This window comes from Rhincodon typus, chromosome 28 (genome assembly GCF_021869965.1).
Source record: "Rhincodon typus isolate 14 chromosome 28, sRhiTyp1.1, whole genome shotgun sequence".
Classification (NCBI taxonomy): Eukaryota; Metazoa; Chordata; class Chondrichthyes; order Orectolobiformes; family Rhincodontidae; genus Rhincodon; species Rhincodon typus.
Window position 1 is genome coordinate 36,275,180 of NC_063359.1, and position 21,987 is coordinate 36,297,166.

Here is a 21,987-nt window from a genome sequence, read left to right on the forward strand (position 1 = left end):
GAGGAAGGGTCACTGGACCCGAAATGTTAACTCTGTTTTTTCCTTCACAGGTGCTGCCAGACCTGCTGAGCTTTTCCAGCAACTTTGTTTTTGTTATTTGTGAAGTCTGCAAGTTCCAAATATCAGGGTTCCTGTTTGCCAGCTGAATCTGAAAGCTACTCGAAAGACCTTTGATTGCTCTGTGATGAACAGCACTTGGATCTTGTCAAAAGGAAATCAAGGGGACTGTGAGAAGTAAGCACGTTCTCTCTTTTACACATGCACGTTTGACCTGTAGCGGTGTTGTTAGCTTTTTGCCTATTTTTTCAACCGTATTTCTGTGAGTATGGAATCCACGTTGTCAAAAAGCTACCTGGTTCGTTAGTGTTACAGGGAAGAATATTTGCTGTCCTTATCCGGTTCAGCCTCCATTTATACACACACACACATATATAGATATATTCATTCATGGAATGAGACTGTCCCTAGCTAAGCCAGCATTTATGTCTGCCCATCCCAGACAGCTGTTGTCAACCACGTTGCTGTGGGTCTGGAGTCACATGTAGGCCAGACCAGGTAAGGATGGCAGCTTCCTTCCCTAAAAGACATTAGTGAACTAGATGGGTTTTCCCCCCTGACAATCAGCAATGGATTCATGCTCATTATTAGATTCTGATTTCCAGATGTTTATTGAATGCAAATTCCACCATTGGGTATGATGGGATTCAAACACAGGTGCCCAGAGTATTAGAGATAGTAAGAACTGCCGATGCTGGAGTCAGAGATAACACAGTGTGGAGCTGGAGGAGCACAGCAGGCCAGGCAGCATTGCAGGAGCAGGAAATCTGAAGGAGGATCCCGACCCAAAACATCAACTTTCCTACTCCTCTGATGCTGCCTGGCCTGCTGTGTTCCTCCAGCTCCACACTGTGTTGCCCAGAGTATTACCTAGGTCTCTGGATTAGCAATCCAGTGATAATACCACAAGGCTGTCCCTTCCACATGTGACTCCAGACCCCTAGCAATGTAGTTGACTCTGTGAAATGGCCGAGCATGCCACTCAGTTCAAAGACACTGGTCAACATTGGCCAATGATGGTGTCACAGTTGCTGGCCTGGCAAGAGAATTTCATTTCCCATGAAAGAATAAATAATTTTTTTAAAACTTCCCACCTCTGCATGACCCAAGATTTCACCAAATGTTGAAGTTAACTTTAAAAGGTGGGGGCTCACGTTTTCTGATGCTCCAGCCAGGCCAGCTCAGCCTTGGTTTTCTCCCTCAGTGCTCTCTCCCTTAGTCGAAATAGAGCTGCTTGGTGTCTGGCTCGAAGTTCCTCTTCCTTGAGGTACTGCTGAGCCATCTCAAGCGTAAACCGGCTGAAAGCGTCTGGGCTGCCAAAGATAGACGTGCCTGATTCCTGCCACTGGAAATGAATAACAACATCTTCATCTTCCCAAACAGCTCCATCCCAACAAAGTCAACAGGCATTGTGGTAACCAGCATTCCAATATTCTCACTTATGCCAGCGGATGGCAATATTACCTTTCAAAGGACAACAACAATTTGAATTTATATAGCACCTTTATGAGTGGAACAACCCAAGGCCCTTAGACAATTTTGACATCTCGTGATGTCCGAATGAAAAGGCAATATAATTCTACTCCACTTTCTGAGGAGAGATTGAAGAAATAAGGGTCTGCATTCTCCTGGAGTTAATTTATAATGGAATGCACTGCCTGGAAATGTGTTGGAGGCAGGTTCAATTGAGACTTTCAAAAGGTTATTGGATGACTATTTTCATAAAAAATAATGTACAAGGTTATTGAAGGAAAGCAGGAGATTGGCACTCACGAATGATGCTCATTAAATAAGACAATACAGGCACGATGGGCTGAATGGCCTCTTTCTGCGCCATAACAATTCTGTAATTCTGAGAGGTGATCTCATTGAAGCATACAAAAGATTTCCAGGGCACGGCAGGGCAGATGTAAATAGGACCTCAGAATGGTGGGGTGAGTGGGGTCTATAACAGGTGGCTTGGCGCTCAATGTTTAGTACTGCTGCCTTACAGTGCCAGGCACCCAGATTTGATTCCAGTCTCAGGTGACTGTCTGTGTGGTGTTTGTATATTCTCCCATATCTGCGTGGGTTTCCTCAGGGTGCTCCAGTTTCCTCCCACTGTCCAAAAGCATGCAGGTTAGGTCGATCGGCCATGGTAAATTGCCCCATTGTGTCCAGGGTTGTGCAGGCTAGGTGAATTAGTCCTGGTTTATGTAGGGTTATAGGGATGGGGTAGGTCTGTGTGGGGTGCTCTTCGGAGGATTAGTACAGACCCAATGGGCCGAATGGCCTCTTTCTGCACTGTAGCGATTCGAGAACTGGGGATATAGTCTCAGCATTAGATGTAGGCCATTCAGGGTTGAGATGAGGAGGAATTTCTTCACTCAGAGAACAGTTAATCTTTGGAATATACTACCCCAGCGGGCTTTGAAAGCTTAGTCACTAAAATTAAGTAAGTTCATGACAAAAGTTGATTGATTTCTGGATATCGAGGGAAGTGGACGATTTAAAAAAAAATTCATTCATGGGATGAGGGCATCACTGGCTATGCATTTATTGCTCACCCCCAATTGCCCACAGGGAAGGTAAGAGTCAATGCTGTGGGTCTGGAGTTACTTATAAGCCAGACCAGGTAAGGATAGCAGTTTCGTTCCCCGAAAGGGCATTAAGTGAACCAGATGGGTTCTTCCTCAACAATCAACAATGGATTCATGGTCATCATTAGACTCTCGATTCCAAATTTTTATTGAATCTGAATTCCACCATTTGCTGTGACAGGATTCAAACACGGGTCCCCAGGACATTATCTAGGTCTGTGGATTAACAGTCCAGTGATAATACCACTAGGCCAATGCCTCCTCTAGGAGGATAACTGGAGTAAAGATGAGGCAGACTTGAGGGCTGAATGGCCTAATCCTGCTCCTATTTCCTATGTTGGAATTACCTTTCCAAAAGCATCATCTGTTACATTCCGTGCAATTTCATCACCAGACTGTGACTTCTTTTTACTTTCCAGCGTCCGTCTCCAATGACTCTCAGAAGGTAGCAGGGACCAAAAGGACTGTTCCACCGATATATCTTTCACCAACATTCCATCAGTGAGTGATGGGTGGGTACTCCCCAAGACCGATTCTACAATGTAAAGAATGGTTTTAGTCAATCTAATAATGACAGACCTGTCTATCAGGATCTGCTATTGTCAAGAATTGGTTTCCAACCATATTGATCAGAAGCAACTTGCAGACACTTGGGAGAGAGACGAACCTGGATAAACTGGAGCCTCCCAACTGCCTCTTAGAAAGGAGGAAACATATAGTTTCGAATGATTCTATACACCAATCATTACAAGTGATGGGGTGGTGGTTGGTGGTCATTTGAATCAACTGGGATCATGCACAGCCCTGTGGTTTTCAACCAGGGCTCCCCAGAGCCTAAAGCATCCCTAAAGGGGTCTGCACAATTTACAGATCAATTTGAAAAATGCAGCAAATACAGGATAAACATTTTGTTTCAAAAAACTAAAATGAGACAATCAGTACCATTATAAGTAGACAGTTTTCAACATTGTAGTTTAATTTTGCATTGTTTTAGTTGTATTTTTAAACCTTGGTTTGTAATATAGACAAAGGTCCTAGGGAGGAGGGACAGAGGATTGCGGCTCTGAGAATTTCAGAATATATTACGGCAATCCATAAGCAGAAGAAAAATATTGAAAATTGCTGGCTTTACTTAATCGTGCTCTTGTCTCTGAAAGTCAAACATAATGTTACCAAAAGACTTGTTGCTTTTACTGAGTATGGACTCTAAAAGCTTCCAGGATCTCCTTGTCCAGAACAATAGAAGCAGAAGATGTGGACTATGTTTGAAAGAAGGTAAATTCAAAACTAATAAACAGAAATATTATTTCAGCCAGCATGCATAGAATCTATGAAGCAGGCTACCCGGGAAGTTGGTGGGGTCAGTTAATATTGATTCATTCAGATGCAAACTAGATGGGTTCCTTGAGTAATAGTATCTTGGGCATCAGGGGTTATTGAGGGAGGCATATGGGAATGCATAATTTGAAACACAAATAGATCAGCCATGATGTTATTGAATGGACAAGCAGACTTGTAGGGGCTGAATAGTCCAACACTGCTCCTATTTCATGCACTTGAATATATTTTGGGAACCTCTGTGGTGAGCAGCTTGTGACATGACATGGGAGATGGTGCAGGCACAATTTGCCAAATGCCCTGTAACACTTTTGTAAATCTCCATTGACATGTGGCCAGTGACAAGTGACTTGGGAGGAATTACTCCCAAAACTCTCCCCACTGGGACCGACGGGGGAGCCGGGGGAGGGAGGGGGTTGGGGGGTGGTTTGTGTGGCAGTGAAATCTTCACCTCACGTCAGGGTCTGTCCTAGATTGATTGATAGAAATTGATCACTGCGCTTTGTCAAAAACTCCAATATCATTGTGACATCCAGTATGATGGCAGGTGAACTACAGGAACAAAAACAGAAATTGCTGGAACAATTCAGCAGGTTTGGCAGCATCTGTGAGGAGAAAACAGAAAGTTAATGTTTCAAGTCCAGCAACTCTTCACCAGAACTCAGAACATGAGACTAAGTGTCACTGAATTTGAAACATTTAACTGTTTCTCTCTTCCCACAGATGCTGCCAGACCGGCTGAGTTTCTCCAGCAACTTCTGTTTTTGTATCAGACTTCCAGGATCCACAGTTCTTTGTTTTCATTGAACAGACTTTCTAGAAATGCCTACGCAAGAGCGTGGGGATTATTGACTGGTGATCCTGCTCATTCCTGATAGTGCAGGAGGTCTCCACCAGAAGGAGAAGGAGAGAAAACTAAAGAGGAATTGTTACCCTGCAAGATGAAAAACTGAGCGTAGGAATACAAAATGAATTAAGTCCATCTAGTGATCAGATGGACATTCTCCCGATGGAATTATGGGTGGGCAGAATGAAGATCTTCCAAAGTGTAATCATCGTGGGCGCTTAATAAATGATTTCTTAAAGAAAGAGGAGAAAATCACAAGCTTACAAAAGTTGAGATTTTTGCTAACAAAGGCAAAGTCATAATGTTGGGGGAGGCAGCCTGTTAAGGATAACGCGGGATATTGCAGACACTGGGAATCTGAAATAAAAACGGAAAATGCTGCGAATGCTCAGCAGGTCTGGCAGCATCTGTGGAGATTGGATCTCTGAGACAGACACCAGGCAGCTTTATTTCAACAGACATCAGAAGAAAGCTATCCAACCAGAACCCGAACACCTTCTTCTATATCCTTTAACCACACCCACATACCAGGCTCTGTCATGAATGGGCTGCTTACAGCACTACCAACACATTTTCACCTACTTATGGTCCCTATTGTTGGATTTTCTTTCTCCCTGGCTCACCATTATCCATGCCTTTGTCTCTCTAACTGTCATTCTCTCTTTCTCTCTCTCTCTCTCTCTCTCTCGGCCCTATCTTTGCCTCTCCTCTCACTCCTTCTCCCTGCACCCCACCCCCTGTCTTCAGCATTAACACCATCTTTTCCTAGCTGCAATCAGTTGTGAAGAAAGGTTACTGGACTCAAAACATTAACTCTCTCCCTTCCCACAAATGCTGAAGTTTCTCCAGCTATTTTTCTGTTTTTGTTTCAGATCTCCAGCATCTGTAGTGTTTTCCATTATTCATTCATGGGATAAGGGCGTTGCTGACTAGGCACCATTTATTGCCCATCCCTAATTGCCCAGAGGGCAGTTCAGAGTCAACCACATTGCTGTGGGCCTGGAGTCACGTGTAGGCCAGACCAGGTAAGGATGGCAGTTTCCTTCCCTAAAGGACATTAGTGAACCAGATAGGTTTTTCCCGACAATCGGCAATGGATTCACGATCATCCATTAGATTCCTAATTCCAGGTATTTATTGAATTCAGATTCCACCATCTACCGTGGTGGGATTTGAACCTAGGTCCCCATATCATTATCGAGGGGTCTCTGGATTAACAGTCCAGCGACAATACCACTAGGCCATCGCCTCCCCATTTTATATTGGAATCAGGCCTGAAGGCTTTGGTGCTGTTACTCTCCACAGCAATGTAGCTGGACCGACTGCGAGTTACCAGAATATTCTGTTGCATGACCAATGGAGGAAGGTGAATGATCACCTGGACTGCTGGTCCATTGAAACAGCGGGCCCCACACCCTCGGAGAAACCACCGAGAAAGGTATGGTTGCTGAGGCATAAGGAAAGTGGTTGTGGAGGAAACCGCTCTGGTGGTAGTGTCAGGGCCATTGGAGAACTGGGGGTAGAGGTTTAGGAACCTTGTCCACTTGCAGTCCTGTCCTTGAACCACATGGTTCCAATGCTTCCTCACTTTCCATAGAAAATTTACAGAAAGAGGCCATTCAGCCCACTCAAGCTGAATCAACGGGCCGCCCATTCTAATCCCACCTGCCAGCACCTGAACTGTAACCTTGCAGCTTTCAACTCTTCAGGGGCAGTTCCAGGTTCCTTTCAAATGAGTTGAGCAATTCTTCTCAACCACTAAACTGGGCAGACACTTAGAGTGAAAAGATTTTCCCTCAGATCCCTTCTAATACTTCTACCAACCACCTTAAATCTGTGCCCCTGGGTAACTGACCTCTCTGCTTGGGAAGATGGAGTGGACAGGGAAGACCTATCTTGGAACATAGGAACAGGAGTTGGCATTCAGCCCCTTGAGTCTGTTCCAACATTCAATGAGATCTGAAGAAGGGTCCTAACCCAAAACGTCGACTTTCCTGCTCCTCTGATGCTACCTGGCCTGCTGTGTTCCTCCAGCTCCACACTGTGTTATCAATGAGATCATATACCTTTCTTTGGTCCATATCCCTTAATATCTTTGCTTTACAAATGTTTACCTAATTCAGATTTAAAATGAGCAACTGATCCTGCATCAACTGCCATTTGTGGAACAGAGTTCCACAAATATCTACCACCTTTTGTGTGTAGAAATGCTTCCTAAGAAGGTGTTCAGACTCCAACATTAATTAACTTGATACTGAGTCCTGAAAGTTGCAGGGTCCCCATGGGGGGGTCGTGTCAAGTACGTGACGTGCCAATCAATTGGTGTGAGGTTATATTTGACAAGCCACTGTATCAGGGGCATGTTTCTTGTTAAAAGAAAGCTTTCAAGATACTGCTGAGAAACAAACTTTCAACCTATGTTTCAGTGGCTGATAGTCTCACCTCAGCTGATCTCTCTCTGTCTGCCTACCTCATTACTTCATGCATCAAAGGAAAAACACTGCAAAAGCAACCAGCCAAATATTTGGAATCATCCTGACAGGCTCAAGCTAGCCACAGGTATAGCTTACATTATGGGGGTTAGTTGAATGTAGGCATTTCATTTCCAAAAGATGATACATCCTGTGATTTCAGAAGATGATGTCTTATTGTTGTTAAGCACAAATGTGGAATTGCTTTAAGGCCAAGAGGTTGTTTCATTCTGAAATCAGATTCCCTCTGCTCGTACTACTCTATGTAACTACCGGTGAATAAAATTTACAACATGACACTTTTCAAAGCACTAATACAGAACAGAGCACACAGGACATTGAGAAGGGAGAAACAAATTTTAGGTAACTTGACCATAATCTGTACCTTTCCCATCCAGTGAAATCTCTACATCTGCTCTCCTCTTTGTGTTGCTCCTCAGATGGTTGGTGGTCCCAATTATCACTGGGGTCATTGTAGGGGACCCCTTCAGCTCTGATGAAGAGTTTTCTTTCAGAGAACTGTGTGCCCTACAGTGGAAATCATGGAGAAGGAGCAGTAGGAAGGGATAAAGAAAACGTCAGATAGTTATTTCTTAATTCATGACACACTTCTTCTGAAAAGTCCCAGCCCTTATGATACAGTTCTGCTATTCTCCAGCACATGTCACAGTAACTCCAGTACACTCCCAACACACAATACTATTCAAATACTGAAGAAGTGAGACAGAAGAGTCACACAGTTGATCTTGGGTGGCAGGGGTGAGGAAATGCAAGAGAAGATTGGGGTTTTCAAGCTTCTAGGGAACTGACAGTAAAGGGTGCTGAAACAGTATCTTCAGATCAATACTCAAATCCATAATGCAGGGATAAAGATCAAAGTGCTGCAAGGCAAATTTAGAACTAGTGACAGGAAGGTCACAATATGATGACTGGCCAACAGTATACAATAAAGAATGCAGCTAATCAAGGAAACGGTTCACCATCATCTTTTCCAGGGCAATACGTGCCAGTCACACCCACATCCCTTGAACGAAAAATGAAACACATGATATGTATTTCATGGATGACCATGAAATCATTGCCAATTTTTGGAAAAACCCATCTGTCTCACTAATGACTTTCAGAGACAGAAATCTGCCATCGTTATGTGGTCTGGCCTACATGTGACTCCAGACCCGTAGCAATATGTTTTACTCTCAACCACCCTCTGAAATGGCCGGGTAAGCCACTCAGTTCAAGGGCAGCTGGAGACAGGCAATAAATGCTGGCCAACCAGTGATGCTCAAGTCCTGGGCATGAATGAATGAAAAAAATAGTTTTGAGGGGAAAGAGTCAAGGAATCAAGTCCTGGGAACCTGGCAGATAGATGCAGTGATCTGGAGATCATAGTCAGTGATCTGAAGAAAGGTCTAGGCCCGAAATGTCAGCCTTCCTGCTCCTCTGATGCTGCTTGGCCTGCTGTGTTCATCCAGCTCTACACTTTGTTTTTCTCATTTTTGGAGATCATGGTGTTCTTTTGTTGAATATTTTTATTCGTTCATGTGATACGGGCATTACTGGCTGGGTCAGTATTTATTACCCATTCCAAGTTGTCCTTGAGAAGGTGGTTGTGAGCTTAATTCTTGAACCACTGCAGTCTATTTGGTGTATGTAAATCCACAATACCATTAAGGCGAGAGTTCCAGGACTTTGACCCAGTGAAACTGAAGGAACAGTGATATATTTCCAAATCAGGACAGTGTGAGACTTGGAGTGGAACTTGCAAGTGCTGGTGGTCCTATGTGTCTGGTTCCTTTGTCTTTCTAGATGGCAGTAGTCGTGGTTTGGAAGGTACTGTCTAAGTTGCCTTGGTGAATTTCTACAATATATCTTTTAGATAGTACACACTGCTGCTACTGAGAGCCAGTGGTGGATTGAGTTAGTGGATGTGCTAATGAAGTGGGCTGTTTTGTGTTGGATGGTGTCAAAACTCCTAGACACTTGTTGGAATTGCACTCATACAGGCGAAGTGGAGAATATTCCAGCACACTCCTGATTTGTGCCTGAGGAGTCAAGAGATGAGTTACTCATTGCAGGATTCCTAGCTTCTGACCTGATCTCATAGTTGCTGCATTCATATGGCTAGTCCAGTTCAGTTTCTGGTCAATGGCAACCCCCAGGATGTTTATGGTAGAGGGTTTCAGTGTTGGCAATGCCACTGAATGTGAAGGGATGATGGTTAGGTTCTCTTTTGTTGGAGATAGTCATTGCCTGGCATTTGTGTGGCCTGAATGTTACTTGGCACTTATCAGTTCAAACCTGGTTTTGTCCAGCTCATGTTGCATTTGAACACTGCTGCTTCAATATCTGACGAGTGAATAGTGCTGAACATCCCCAATTCTGACCTTTGGATTGTCTATGGTTTTGATGGAACCCCCCTTGTGATGATTTAAATTCTACCATCTCTGCATGGCTAATAGTGATTCACATTCAGCATTTCAGGACAAAAGGAAGCTCACTTCATCTTAAAGTGAAAAACAGCTCCTTTGAAGAAATGACAAACAGATGGATGGTGTGAAGGTCCCTTTCCAGTGCCCTCAAGGTGACAGAAGTGTTGGGACAAATAGATTGCAAAGATGCTGAAATAAATCATATAAAACTAGGAGAACAACAAGGCACAGATGACATGTCCTAGCCCACCCCCTGCACATGAAGTACACTTTTCCAAGAGTTTTGATCTCCTCCACTCTTTCCTAGTTGCAGGAAATAATTACATGGAATTTATGTGGGAAGATGAGATGAAATATGAGATGAGAGTGTTACACTGTGACGAGATATTGCGTAGAATAGACCAATCTTTTACGGTCCTTCAGCCCACTGTGTCAATGCCAACCAACAAGCACTTTAATTTCCCAGCACTTGTTTGTAGCCATGTATGTGATGGTGTTTCAAGTATTTACCTTGTAAAGACTGTATCTTTTTATTTCTCTGTATCTTTGATTGTGGATTGAAATAGGAAAAGGACAGTTTCAAAACTAAGGACTAGGGAAGCAGTTGCTGCAGTTTTGCAATTTTTGCTGGGACGTACTGTGAGTTGCATTTACTCTGCTGCTTTGTACTCAGGGAGGAGAGGAGAGATGAGACACCACAGCAACAGGGTCCGTATGCAGAGCGAGATTCATCCAGCAACAGATTGCTGATGGGTTTGTGCGCAGTCATGGATGCCAGAAATCATCAGCCTGGCAAAGCTTTCTGATTGGCTCCTGGTGAACCAAGGCGAACAACTTGACTGTTTATGATGGAGGAAGAGAAGCCTCTGGACTGCTCAAAAAGAAGCAGGTTCTATCTCTCAGTCTCTCTGCTATGAAGTAGTTAAAATCTGAAGGCAGTGGGTTATTTCCTCTCACCAGTTGCTGTAAGCTGTTGCCTTTAACTAGTAACTAAAAGACTTTACAACTGGTGAACCAAACACCCTGTGCCTTCTGTGAAGAAGTGAATCGACTCCTTCATCAAGATTGTGACGCCAAGTCCTCTGTTACACATCCATCCCTGTTTGACCAAAAGATCCAGATCTCTACAGTTAAGAAGGATAAGAGGCAATCTCATTGAAATACATGACTTTCTCAAACAACAGCCTCACTGGGAAGGTGCAGGGGGGCTGTTTTGATGGTTTGTGAAATCTGTAAGGTCACAGTCTCTTTGATCACTGAGGACATCCTTTCAAATGCCAGACAGCTCCAGACAGATGGATATTTACAACAGTTAACAATGGTTATATAGTTGCCATTAGAGTAGATTTTTTAAAATTGAATTCAAATTTCACCATCTTGCAACGGTGGGATTCAAACCCATGCGCCCAGAACATTAGTCTGGGTCTCTGGATTTTGAATCCAGTGGCATTTTATTGTGCCACAACTTGCTCTTCCTCTTTGTCCAACTGTAGTATTGGAGAGGTGTCTGGGATCTTGCAGGGTCTGCTGATTCCCACAACCACTTCAGTGTTAAACTTGGGAGTTACTAAGCTGATACCCCAGAGTATAATTTTAATACTTATCACATACGATCAGGAGAAGTATCAGCTAAACTTGTGTTTCACACCTGATCCCATCACTTTCCCAAAGGTAATTTCAGTGAAATCTGCTCCCCAGCTAACACTATTGTACCATTTCCCAGGGCCTCAAAAGCATGGAACCTCATCTACTTCTCAAGCCTTGTGGCTCTCTGTCATGTTCAAATCTCCCATCCTGTGCCTAATATCATCCCCTGTTCATTTTGGCCTCGGTGAAATCTTGCCCTTGGATCATGTCTTCCTGCAATTTTTAAAAGAGAAATGGGACACAATTCTGTGAGTATTGAGCTTCTGCTTCAAACAGAGACCCTTGCCCCACCTTAATTGGTCAGACTCCTCTTGGAGTTCCTTCATCATTTCAGACAATCTCTGGGTCATAAGGTCTTCCTTTCCCTTTCCCAAATCCTTTGTGGTGGTTTTCCTGGAGCTGGTTGAGAGTTCGGACCTGTCTGAAGACTGAACAAAGAAAACTCATACCTTCAGTACCATTCAATTGAATATGGTGAAAACAACCATAACTTGCATTCACATAGCACAACGCAAAGGTACTTCATAAGATGCACCGTCAGACAAAAATTGACACCAAGCCGTAGATGAGAATATAGAAGGCATGGCAAGCAAGTTTGCGGCTGACACCAAAATTGGTTGTATAGTCGACACTGTTAACGGTTATCTAACATTACAAAGAGATCTTGATCAATTGGGCTGAGCAGTGGCAGATGGAGTTTAATTTGGATAAATGTGAGGTATTGCATTTTGGAAAAATAATCAAGGGCAGGACTTATACAACTAGTGATCGGGCTCTGGAGTGTTGTCGAACAGACAGACCTAGGTGTTCAGGTACATAGTTCTTTGAAAGATCTGTGACAGGTAGACAGGGTGGTTGTGAAGACGTTTCGCACACTCACCTTCATTGCTCACACCATTGAGTATAGGAATTGAGACGTAATGTTGGAGGATGTTGGTGAGGCCACTTTTGCAGTACTGCTTATAATTCTCGTTGGCCTGCTGTAGGAAGGATGTTATTAAATTGGAGAGGGTTCAGAAAAGATTTACCAAGATGTTGCTGGGACTGGAGGCTTTGAGTTTTAAGGAGAGGCTGGATAGGCTGGACTTCTCTCACTGGAGCTTAGGAGGTTGAGGGGTGACCTTATATAGACTTATAAAATTATAAGGGGCACAGATAAGGTGAATAGCATTGGTCTTTTCCCCTAGGGGGCATATTTTTAAGGTGAGAGGAGAAACATTTAAAAGGGACCTGAGGGGCAACTTTTTCCACACAGAGTGCAGTTCGTATATGGAATGAACTGCCAGAGGAAGCGGCGGACGCTGATACAGTCACAACATTTAAAACATGTTTGGACAGGTATATGAATAGGAAAAGTTTAGAGGGATATGGGCCAAGCACAGGACAGTGGGACTAGCTTAGTTTGGGAAACTAGGTCAGCATGGACAGGTTGGACTGAAGGGTCTGTTTCAGTGCTGTATGACTCTATGATGGCCATCAAACATGAAGAGAAAGGAATCAAGGTGGGGAAAATACATTGAAGGAAAGTGAATCCCCTGACTGTTAACACTCATTTTCTCTACAGTTATGCATTGGGTGAATGTTTAGCTTTTAACATCGAATGATGATGGTCCAAAGTTTGCTTAATAAATGTGATCCAATAAATTTGCTCAATAAATGTCATCCAACACAACCTTTGGTGAGGACAGATACCCTGTTAATTACAAATGCTCACCAAGCTGCACTGCAAGGTGTGCTGTTCAGAACACAATAAGTTATAATTTTTAATTTTATACTTCCTTTTCCTTTCCACCTTCTTTGTGCCTCCTTCTCTCAATCCAACCTTGTTTTCTGTCTCTTTGTTCTTTCTGTATCTGTCCCAAAGTTAAATTCATTCTTATTCTCAGTTCTTCGTCTGTTTCACTCTTTTAATCAGGCCAGTGAAGGAGATAAACTGTTGATCCTGTCATTCACAAAGGTCCCAGATGCCCCATTACCCTCACTATCTCCCTTTATCAGCTAATCTAATGAGTCAGAGTCTAATGAACAAACAGAACATTGCTGTGAGAGGTTTCATTACAGGAAAATCAGAGCTGACATTTTTACAGGAAGTTGACATATTTTCCACAAGTAACATTAGATGGGAAAGGTAAGAATGCCAGAGACTAAATGACTGATCAGTGATAGAAACAGAAATTGCTGGAGAAACTCAACAGGTCTGGAAGCATCTGTGGAGAAGGAAACAGAGTTAATGTTTCAGGTCCAAGTGACCACCTTATCTTCACAGAAACAACAGACCATAGATCATAGATCATAGAATGCCTACAGTGTGGAAACAGACCCTTTGGCCCAAAAAGTCCACACTGACCTGTGGAGCATTCCACCCAGACCCATCCCCCTATAACCCACCTAATCTACACATCCCTGAACACTATGGGCAATTTAGCATGGCCAATCCACCTAGCCTTTGGACTGTGGGAGGAAACTGGAGCACCTGGAGGAAACCCACACAGACATGGGGAGAATATGCAAACTTCACACAGACAGTCGGCCGAGGGTGGAATCGAACCTAGGTCCCTGATTCTGTGAGGCAGCAGTGCTAACCACTGAGCCACCGTGCCGCCCCCAACCTGCTGAGTGTCTCCAGTAATTTCTGTTTCTGTTTCAGATCTTCAGTATCTGCAGTTATAAAGTGATACAGCATGGGAATAGAACCTTCGTCCAACCAGTCCAAGCCGAAAATGTTCCCAAACGAAACTAGTGCAATCTCCCTGCGCTTGGCCAATATCCCTCCAAACCTTTCCTTTTCATGAACTTACCCAAACGCCTTTTAAACATTGTAACTGTACCTGCATCCACCACTTTCTCTGGCAGATTTTTTGTTTTCTTTGAACGATCAATGATGTACACTGATAGATTCGGATTAAAGGCGATTAACAGGTTTGTAGATACCATTGTCACAAGCTAAAATGAAAACATCATCAGGGATGCATCGATATCCCTGGTTCAAGCTGGTATTGTGGGGCCAACAGTTTTGTACCCTTGAGAAACTCAGCATTCCATTAGAAAAGTAAAGGCTACAGTTTGGAAATTGATTTTCTAATCAACATGCCCAGAGATGTTATTACACACCAGTGAAACAAGTGTGACTTGTACCCAGACGTAGGGATACTACCACTGTACCACAAGAAGTACAGTGTGACACTTGGGTGGATCTTGCTGTTGAGGGACACGTTAACAAAGAAGATGGATGCTCAAGAAAGACCTTATGATCATTCCCATAATAGGCAGAGAGGGGGAGTGTTAAAGAGAGAAACTGGGCAAAGACTACTCTGCATTTCCCAGCTGTACTGTAAACATGACCAAATGTTTCTGTACGTTCTTACCCTTTTATCCAGTGCTGAGGAGAGACCAGGGCTTCTCGGAAACTGTATGCTCACAAGGTTATAGTTCTCTTCAACTATAGCTGTTAAATAAGATACAAAAAAATTATCAAGGTGATGCCATTTATGAAGATTAAAACTCAGTACGAAAAAAAGACTTGCACTTATGCAGCATTTATGACATTTATGACAACCCAAGACTTACACAGCACTTTACAGCCAGTGCTGTTTGTCATTTTTTATGGTCACGGCTCTAATAACAGGAGATGTGGCAACTAAATTGTGCACAGCAAGCTCCCGCAAAGAGCAAAGTGATAATGTTCAGATAATCTGTTTACAGTGATGTTGAATGAAGGATAAATATTCAATAAATCAGTTCATCGAGGATAATCCATCTCTACTCTTCTTTGAAAATAGCGCAGCGGGTCTTTGAAGAGGTCACAGTGTGTCTGTGTTGGAGAGGCAATTTTGTTTTCCAATCAGGTCACTATTCCAAATCACTCCCTATCAGACAACGTCCTTGTGCAGATTATTAATGATAGCATAAAGGCCCGGTTGGTAAAAATGGAAATCTAGACTTCTTCAGAAAGGAGAGGGAGCTGGGTGAAATATTTATCCATAGTGGAAAAGGACTTTGTTCTTCCTTCTTTTCTGAAAGTGCAATTTATAATCAAAAGTTTAAAATTAAAGGGTCGCCCATTGAAGACAGAGGAAACATTTTTCCCTCAGGGTGTTGTCTTTGGAATTTGAAATAACTGCACCAAGGCCAGTATCTCATCACTAAGTTGCCCTTTATTTACTTGTGCACAGTAGACTGTGGACAGCCAGCTCGGAGTCAATCCCTGAAGTGAGGAGATTCTGAATCACCTGTTTGTAACTTGTAGCCAGGGCTCCTTGTTTCCCCATGGTTAAAAACCCCAGTCAAGGATCTCATAGTCAATAATATCCACCTGGTTCCAATTGCTACTGAATTACTTCCTCAAAAGGCAATGAGTGCAGAACCTTTATATATTTGTAAGGCAAAGGTAGATAGATTCTTGATTACCAAGGGGATGAGAGATCATTGAGGGTACTTAGGAATGTAGAGTTGAGGTTAAAGTCGGATCAGCCATAATGTTATTGGATAGTGAGGCAGGCTCAAAGGGTTCCTTAAAGTATGTATAGCAAATGTTTAATAAATATGATATCAACCCAGAATTTCCTTAAAACAAAAAGTGTTTTCTGTAGTGGGTTTTTAATCAAAGATAGTTCAACTTCTCCACAACCTGAGCACAGTCGCTGTGGATTGTGCAACTGCCTGTTCTTCCAATGACATTTTCCTGTCAGTGAGAAATCCTTCCTCATCTCCAGGGAGTCACTTGCAATCGGCTGGCATCTTAAGTAATGTTGATAGCCTGATAATGAAAAATACAAGGAATAAGATTCAAAAATAATGTCTCAGTGAACAGGCAGAGAGGTAAGGCGGTCACTGCCATTTTCAGGTTGGCAAGGTTTGAACAGCTGAGTGTTGCCTTTGACTCGCAATTCAACTCTTTTGACCAAATAGGAGGCATCCTGCCATCAATAGTAATGGTGTTCTCCACAGGATTAAAGGTTAGGAGATTGACATGGAGGATTGATGTGCCTTTGATCTGGACTTTTATTTATTTTTATGGAGGGAATTCCAAACTCATCCATTGTGAAATTGACTTAAAACTGTCAAAGATTCCTTTTAGATTCAGATTTGGATGATGACTGTGGTCAGTGACACCTATAAGGATCCTTATACAGCACCTTCCAAACCTGCAACCTCCACCACTGAGAAGGAGGCCTGGGAACATCAACCCTGCAAATTCTCTCAAGCCACACACCATCCTGACTTGGGAATGTATTACAGTCCCTTCGGTATCTCTGGGCCAACTTCCTGGAACTCCTCAAGTCAACACTGTGGGCGTTCCTCCATGACTACAGCAGTCCAAGAAAGTTCGCCACCACCTCCTCAAGGACAATTAGGGATGGACAATAAAGGCTGGCCTAGCCAAAGAGCCTAAATCCCCCAGGAATGAACTTTTAAAACAACAGAAATGCCAATGGTTCCTACCAGAATCCTTCCTTCTGTCGGTCTGCTTTGTTCCTGAGGCTGAGATACAGGTTGTCTTGGATGGGGACCACAGTGATTCCAGGGACAAATTGTTGGCATCTTGCACTCCACTCATTTCCTGAGAAGTTCTACGTTATAGAACAGAGAATTGTTGACAGACATTCTTTATTAAAAGTTGTTTCTCTTGAAATCAAAAGTACAAGACAGAAAGAGGCCGTTTGTCCCCATGGTTCTCTGTTGGTGCTTATGCTCCACATGACCATTCTCATACCCTGTTCCTCCAACTTTATTGACAATATTTTTCAATCTTTCTCCTGAATATGTTTATCCAGCTTTCCTGTGATAGTACCTATGCTTTCACCCTCACATTGTGGTATTGAGTTCCACATTCGCATTACCCTCTGGATAAAAATGTTTGGAAGTGAATGCATTATCGACAAATTTGTGGATGACGCAAAAGTAGATGGGACAATGAGTGGTAAGGATTGCACAAGGAGTCTCCAGGGGGATAAAGACAGGTTAGGTGAGTGGGCAAAATGCGACAGATGAACTATAATGCGGGAAAGTATGAGATTATGTACTTTGGCAGAAAGAATAGAGGAGATGAATATGACTTAATATAGAAAGACTGTAAAAAGTTACAGAACACAGGGATTTTGGGTCCTACTGCATGAATCACAAAAGGCCAGCATCCAAGTTCAACAGGTAATAGGGAAGGCAAATAGAACGTTGACCTATATTTCAAAAGGAATGCAGTATAAAATAGTGAGGAATTGTTAAAAACTATACAAGGGACCACAGCTGGAATAGTGTGAACAGTTTAGTCCCTGAAGTCAGGCAAGATATAATTTGAGTGGAGGAGTCCAAAGAAGATTCACTGGGTTGATCCCAGGTGTGGAGGGATTTTCTTTTGAGGAGAAGTCAAGTAGGGTACAGTCTAGAAGAATGAGAGGAGACCTTGTTGAAACATATAAGATTCTTAGGGTGCTTGACATGGTAGATATGGAGATATTGTTTCCCCTTGTGGGAGAGTCTAGGACCAGCTGGCATAATCTCAAAGTAGACAGCCACCCATTTATTATAGAGATAAGGAGGAGTCTCTTGTAAGAGAGGAGAGTGAATCTGTGGAACTTTTACCTCAGCGGGCTGTTGAGGCTGGGTCATTAAGTACCTTCACAGTGGAGATAAATTTTTAATCGGCAAGGGAATCAAGGGTTATGGGAAAAAGGTAGGAAAGTGGATTAGAAGATTATCAAATCATCTATGATCTCATTTAATAGCAGAGCAGATTTGATGGGCTGAATGGCTTACTTCTGCTCCTATGTCTTTTTTTTCCAGTCCAGAAATCAGCATCTTGCATCTCCAACAACTGATTGTTGCATTTCCTGTATCACAACAGTAATCACACTTCAAAAGGACTCAAATTAGGTCTAAAATCATTTGGAGTATCCCTTGCTTACTAAATGCAGACTTTTATTTTCAGTCAGAGCTGGTGTGTGACTGTATCCAGAGCCTGATTCAAACTAGGGTGATATGATTCACCTGGAAGGCAATCATATCTGAACAACAAAAACTTGCATTTTTGTAGCACCTTTAACAGAGCACAGGATTTTTTAAAATCATTTGTGGGATGTGGGCATCACTGGTTGGCCAGCATTTATTGCCTGTCCCTACTTGCCTTTGAGAAGGTGGTGGTGAGCTGCCTTCTTGAACCATGACAGTCCTCCTGCTGTGGGTTGACCCACAATGCTATTAGGGAGGGAATTCCAGGATTTTGACCCAGTGACAGTGAAGGAATGGTGATACATTTCCAAGTCAGGATGGTGAGCGGCTTGGAGGGGAACTTGAAGGTGGTGGTGTTCCCTATATATCTGCTGCCCTTGTCCTTCTAGATGGAAGTAGTTGTGGATTTGGAAGGTGCTGTCTGAGGATCTATGGTGAATTTCTGCAGTGTATCTTGCAGATAGTATACACTCAGTATCGGTGGTGGAAGGAGTGGATGCTTGTGGATGTAGTGCCAATCAATTGAGCTGCTTTGTCCTGGATGGTGTCAAGCTTCTTGAGTGTTGTTGGGGCCAGGTAAGTGTTATAAAACAAATCTTGACACCAATCCACATAAAGGCAGGTGATTCAAGGCTTGGTCGAAGTGGTAGGTTCAACTGGTTTCATGAAGCTGAGAGAGCTGGAAATGTGGAGAGGTTTAGGGAGGAAATTGCAGAGCTTAAGGACAAGGCAGCAACAGACTGGGATTGGAAGACTACAGAGGTCTCAGAAACCTGGAGGAGGAAGCAGAAGTAGAAATAGGCGAGACTTATTGTGATGCAGAGTTTCCACAATGTACATGATCTGACCTGTACTTCAGCCCAGCTGCAAGATACAAACTATTCAAATTGGCATTATCCACCGTTATTTACAAATTAAGCTATCAGCAGAAGGAATTGAATAATATTTGGTTTTATAATCTGAGGAAGGGTGTTCTGGCATAGAGAGATTACATTGCAGGTTTACCAGTCTGATTCCTGGGATGGCAGGACCGATGTTTGGAATCTCTGCCACAGAAAACGATTGAGAGTAAAACATTGAATGTTTTCAGGAAGGAGTTAGCTACAGTTCTTAAAGGTTGTGGGGTGAAAGTGGGGACAGGGGTCTGAATTGGATGATCAGCCATGATCATATGGAATAGCGAAGCGTGCTCCCAAAGGGCTGAATGGTCTTGTCTTGCTCCTATTTTCTATGTTTTGAATGTTTGCTCATCAACTGGGGCATTTTAACTTGATTGTAAGAAGCTGACACAATTTCTCCATTTTTTTAAACTCACAAATTTTCACAGGAAAAGAACGACGGTGCTACTAATCAGCCCATTGGAGAAATTTTGAGAGAGGAGAATTTCTTGCCTGTCATGGCTCTTAGTACAGATGTACAATGGTGACAGATGTCTTATATTTCTTGCACAGAAACCCCACAGCTGCCAAAGTGTTTTATGCCACAATCGGCTTATGTAAATCTCATTGCTTTTCGGCCATAATAAGCTGTTCCATTTCCTGGCATGAGACTCCACAGAAACAGCCAAAGGAGCTTAACAGATTGTGTTTTGTCCCAAATACTTAAAAACACCAAGAAATTGTAACACGGAAGCAGGTCCGATCAGCCAGCGTTGGTTTTAATTCCCTCTCCTCAGCATTCTGTGCAAACGATCTATCCTCATTTCACTGAACTAACCTGTTGTAAACCTCTTTCAAACTCACTTCTCTCATGCTCATCTCAAATGTTCAGGTAGGGTTTGTGGCTGACGCAGGAACTCAGTGAACCCCACAGCTTCCCAAAACTTTCTCCATTCTCCTGCTGACTGTTCTTAATCTCTTACATTTAATCTTCTTTCTTTGGGTTCTCACTGCTGACCCTACAAAATCTATCTGTTTCTATCTGCCCTGTCCCATTGTTACAGAATTTTATACACTTCCTTCATTATCATTACTTCACTTGTTTTGTTCTGAGCAATGAAGATCTGATTTTTCTAAACCTTAATATATTCACACCCCAAGTAGCATTTAAGTCAATCTATGCCACAACCCTTTCCAAGAATTCAGCATCGCAATTTTGGGAATATCATTTCGGAGAATCATAGAATTATTGCAGTGCAGAACAGGGTGCCATTGTGTCTGCACAACTCTCCCCTCTCCTGTCTTCTCCCTTTAACCTGCACTTTCATCTTTCACTGATAACCCTTCACATTCTCTTCAAAAAGCCTCAATAGAGCTGCACAAACACAACACTCTCAGACTGTATATTCCAAACTGATACCACTCACTGCATCAAAAAAGTTCTTGGATCACTTTTGCTTCCGTACCTGTGCCGTCTTGTTCTCAATCCTTTCACAAATGGGAACAGTTTTGCGCTATTACACTGCTTCTACGCAGTAAATCTGTTAGCTATTTTCTCCGCTAACAGATTGCTGCTGTTGAGTCAACAAGACATTTTGCCAACCACAGAAACAAGTAATGTGCCATACGAGTTTCAGCGCCAGTGTGATGCCAGCTATGTAGGCCCTACACCCCTGACCTTCCCTCCGTCCGAAAGTCAGAAGTGGGGATGTTCGCCGATGGTTGCACAATGTTCAGCACCATTCGCGGCTCCTCACATACTGAAGCAGTCCGTGTTCAAACGCAGTAAGACCTGGACAATATCCAGGCTTGGGCTGACAAGTGGCAAGTGACATTCGCGTCACACAAATGCCAGGCTATGACCTTCCCCAATAAGACACAATCTAACCAACATCCCCTGACATTCAATGGTGTTACCACCACTGAATCCGCCACTCTCAACATCCTGGGGGTTACCATTGACCAGAAACTCATCTGGACTCACCACTAAACACAATAGCTACAACGGCAGGTCAGAAGCTAGGAACACTGCGGTGAGAAATTCACCTCCTCACTACCCCAAAGCCTGACCATCATCTACAAGGCACAAGTCAGGAGTGTGATGGAATACTCCCCACTCGCCTGGATGAGTGCAGCTCCAACAACATTCAAGAAACTTGACACCATCCAGGACAAAGCAGCCCGCTTGATTGGCACCACAATCACAAGTGTCCGCTCTCTGTCTAGCAGCAGCGTGTACTTTATACAAGATGCACTACATGAATTCATTCGAGATCCTAGGCAGCATCTGGATAGAGTGGACGTGGAGAAGATGTTTCCACCAGTAGGAAAGAGTAGGATGTCAGAGCACAATCTCAGAATGGAGTACGAACCCTTTCGAACAGAGGTGAGGAGGAATTTCTTCAGCCAGGGTGATATTGCGGAACTTGACTGCAGAGGGCTGTGGGATCCAAGTCATTGAGTGTATTTACGACAGAGATAGGTAGGCTCTTGATTAGTACGGGGATCAAGGGTTACGGGGAGAAGAAAGGAGAATCGTTTTGAGAAACATATCAGCCATAATTGAATGGTAGAGTAGACTAGATGAGCCAAATGGCCTAATTCTGCTCCTATGTATTATGGTTTTGTATAGCATGTCCTGTTTGACCATCAGTCTCAAGTTTCAGAGATAGTAGGAACTGCAGATGCTGGAGAATCTGAGATAACAAGTTATAGAACTGGATGAACACAGCAGGCCAAGCAGCATCAGAGGAGCAGGAAAGCTGACGTTTTGGGCCTAGACCCTTCTTCAGAAAA

General features: G+C 43.2%; 1 protein-coding gene across 1 annotated transcript in view; it reads right to left on the reverse strand.

Annotated features, from left to right (window-relative positions):
- LOC109918901 (centrosome-associated protein 350-like) overlaps positions 1 to 21,987 on the reverse strand; it is a 148,180-nt gene that overhangs the window by 46,109 nt on the left and 80,084 nt on the right. The window contains exons 12-18 of the mRNA XM_048613401.1: positions 16,811 to 16,938; positions 15,996 to 16,124; positions 14,734 to 14,813; positions 11,660 to 11,796; positions 7,678 to 7,820; positions 2,984 to 3,171; positions 1,212 to 1,402 (exon numbers count right to left, since the gene is read on the reverse strand). Of these exons, the coding sequence (XP_048469358.1) occupies positions 1,212 to 1,402; positions 2,984 to 3,171; positions 7,678 to 7,820; positions 11,660 to 11,796; positions 14,734 to 14,813; positions 15,996 to 16,124; positions 16,811 to 16,938 (996 nt within the window). The remainder of the gene's footprint in view (positions 1 to 1,211; positions 1,403 to 2,983; positions 3,172 to 7,677; positions 7,821 to 11,659; positions 11,797 to 14,733; positions 14,814 to 15,995; positions 16,125 to 16,810; positions 16,939 to 21,987) is intronic.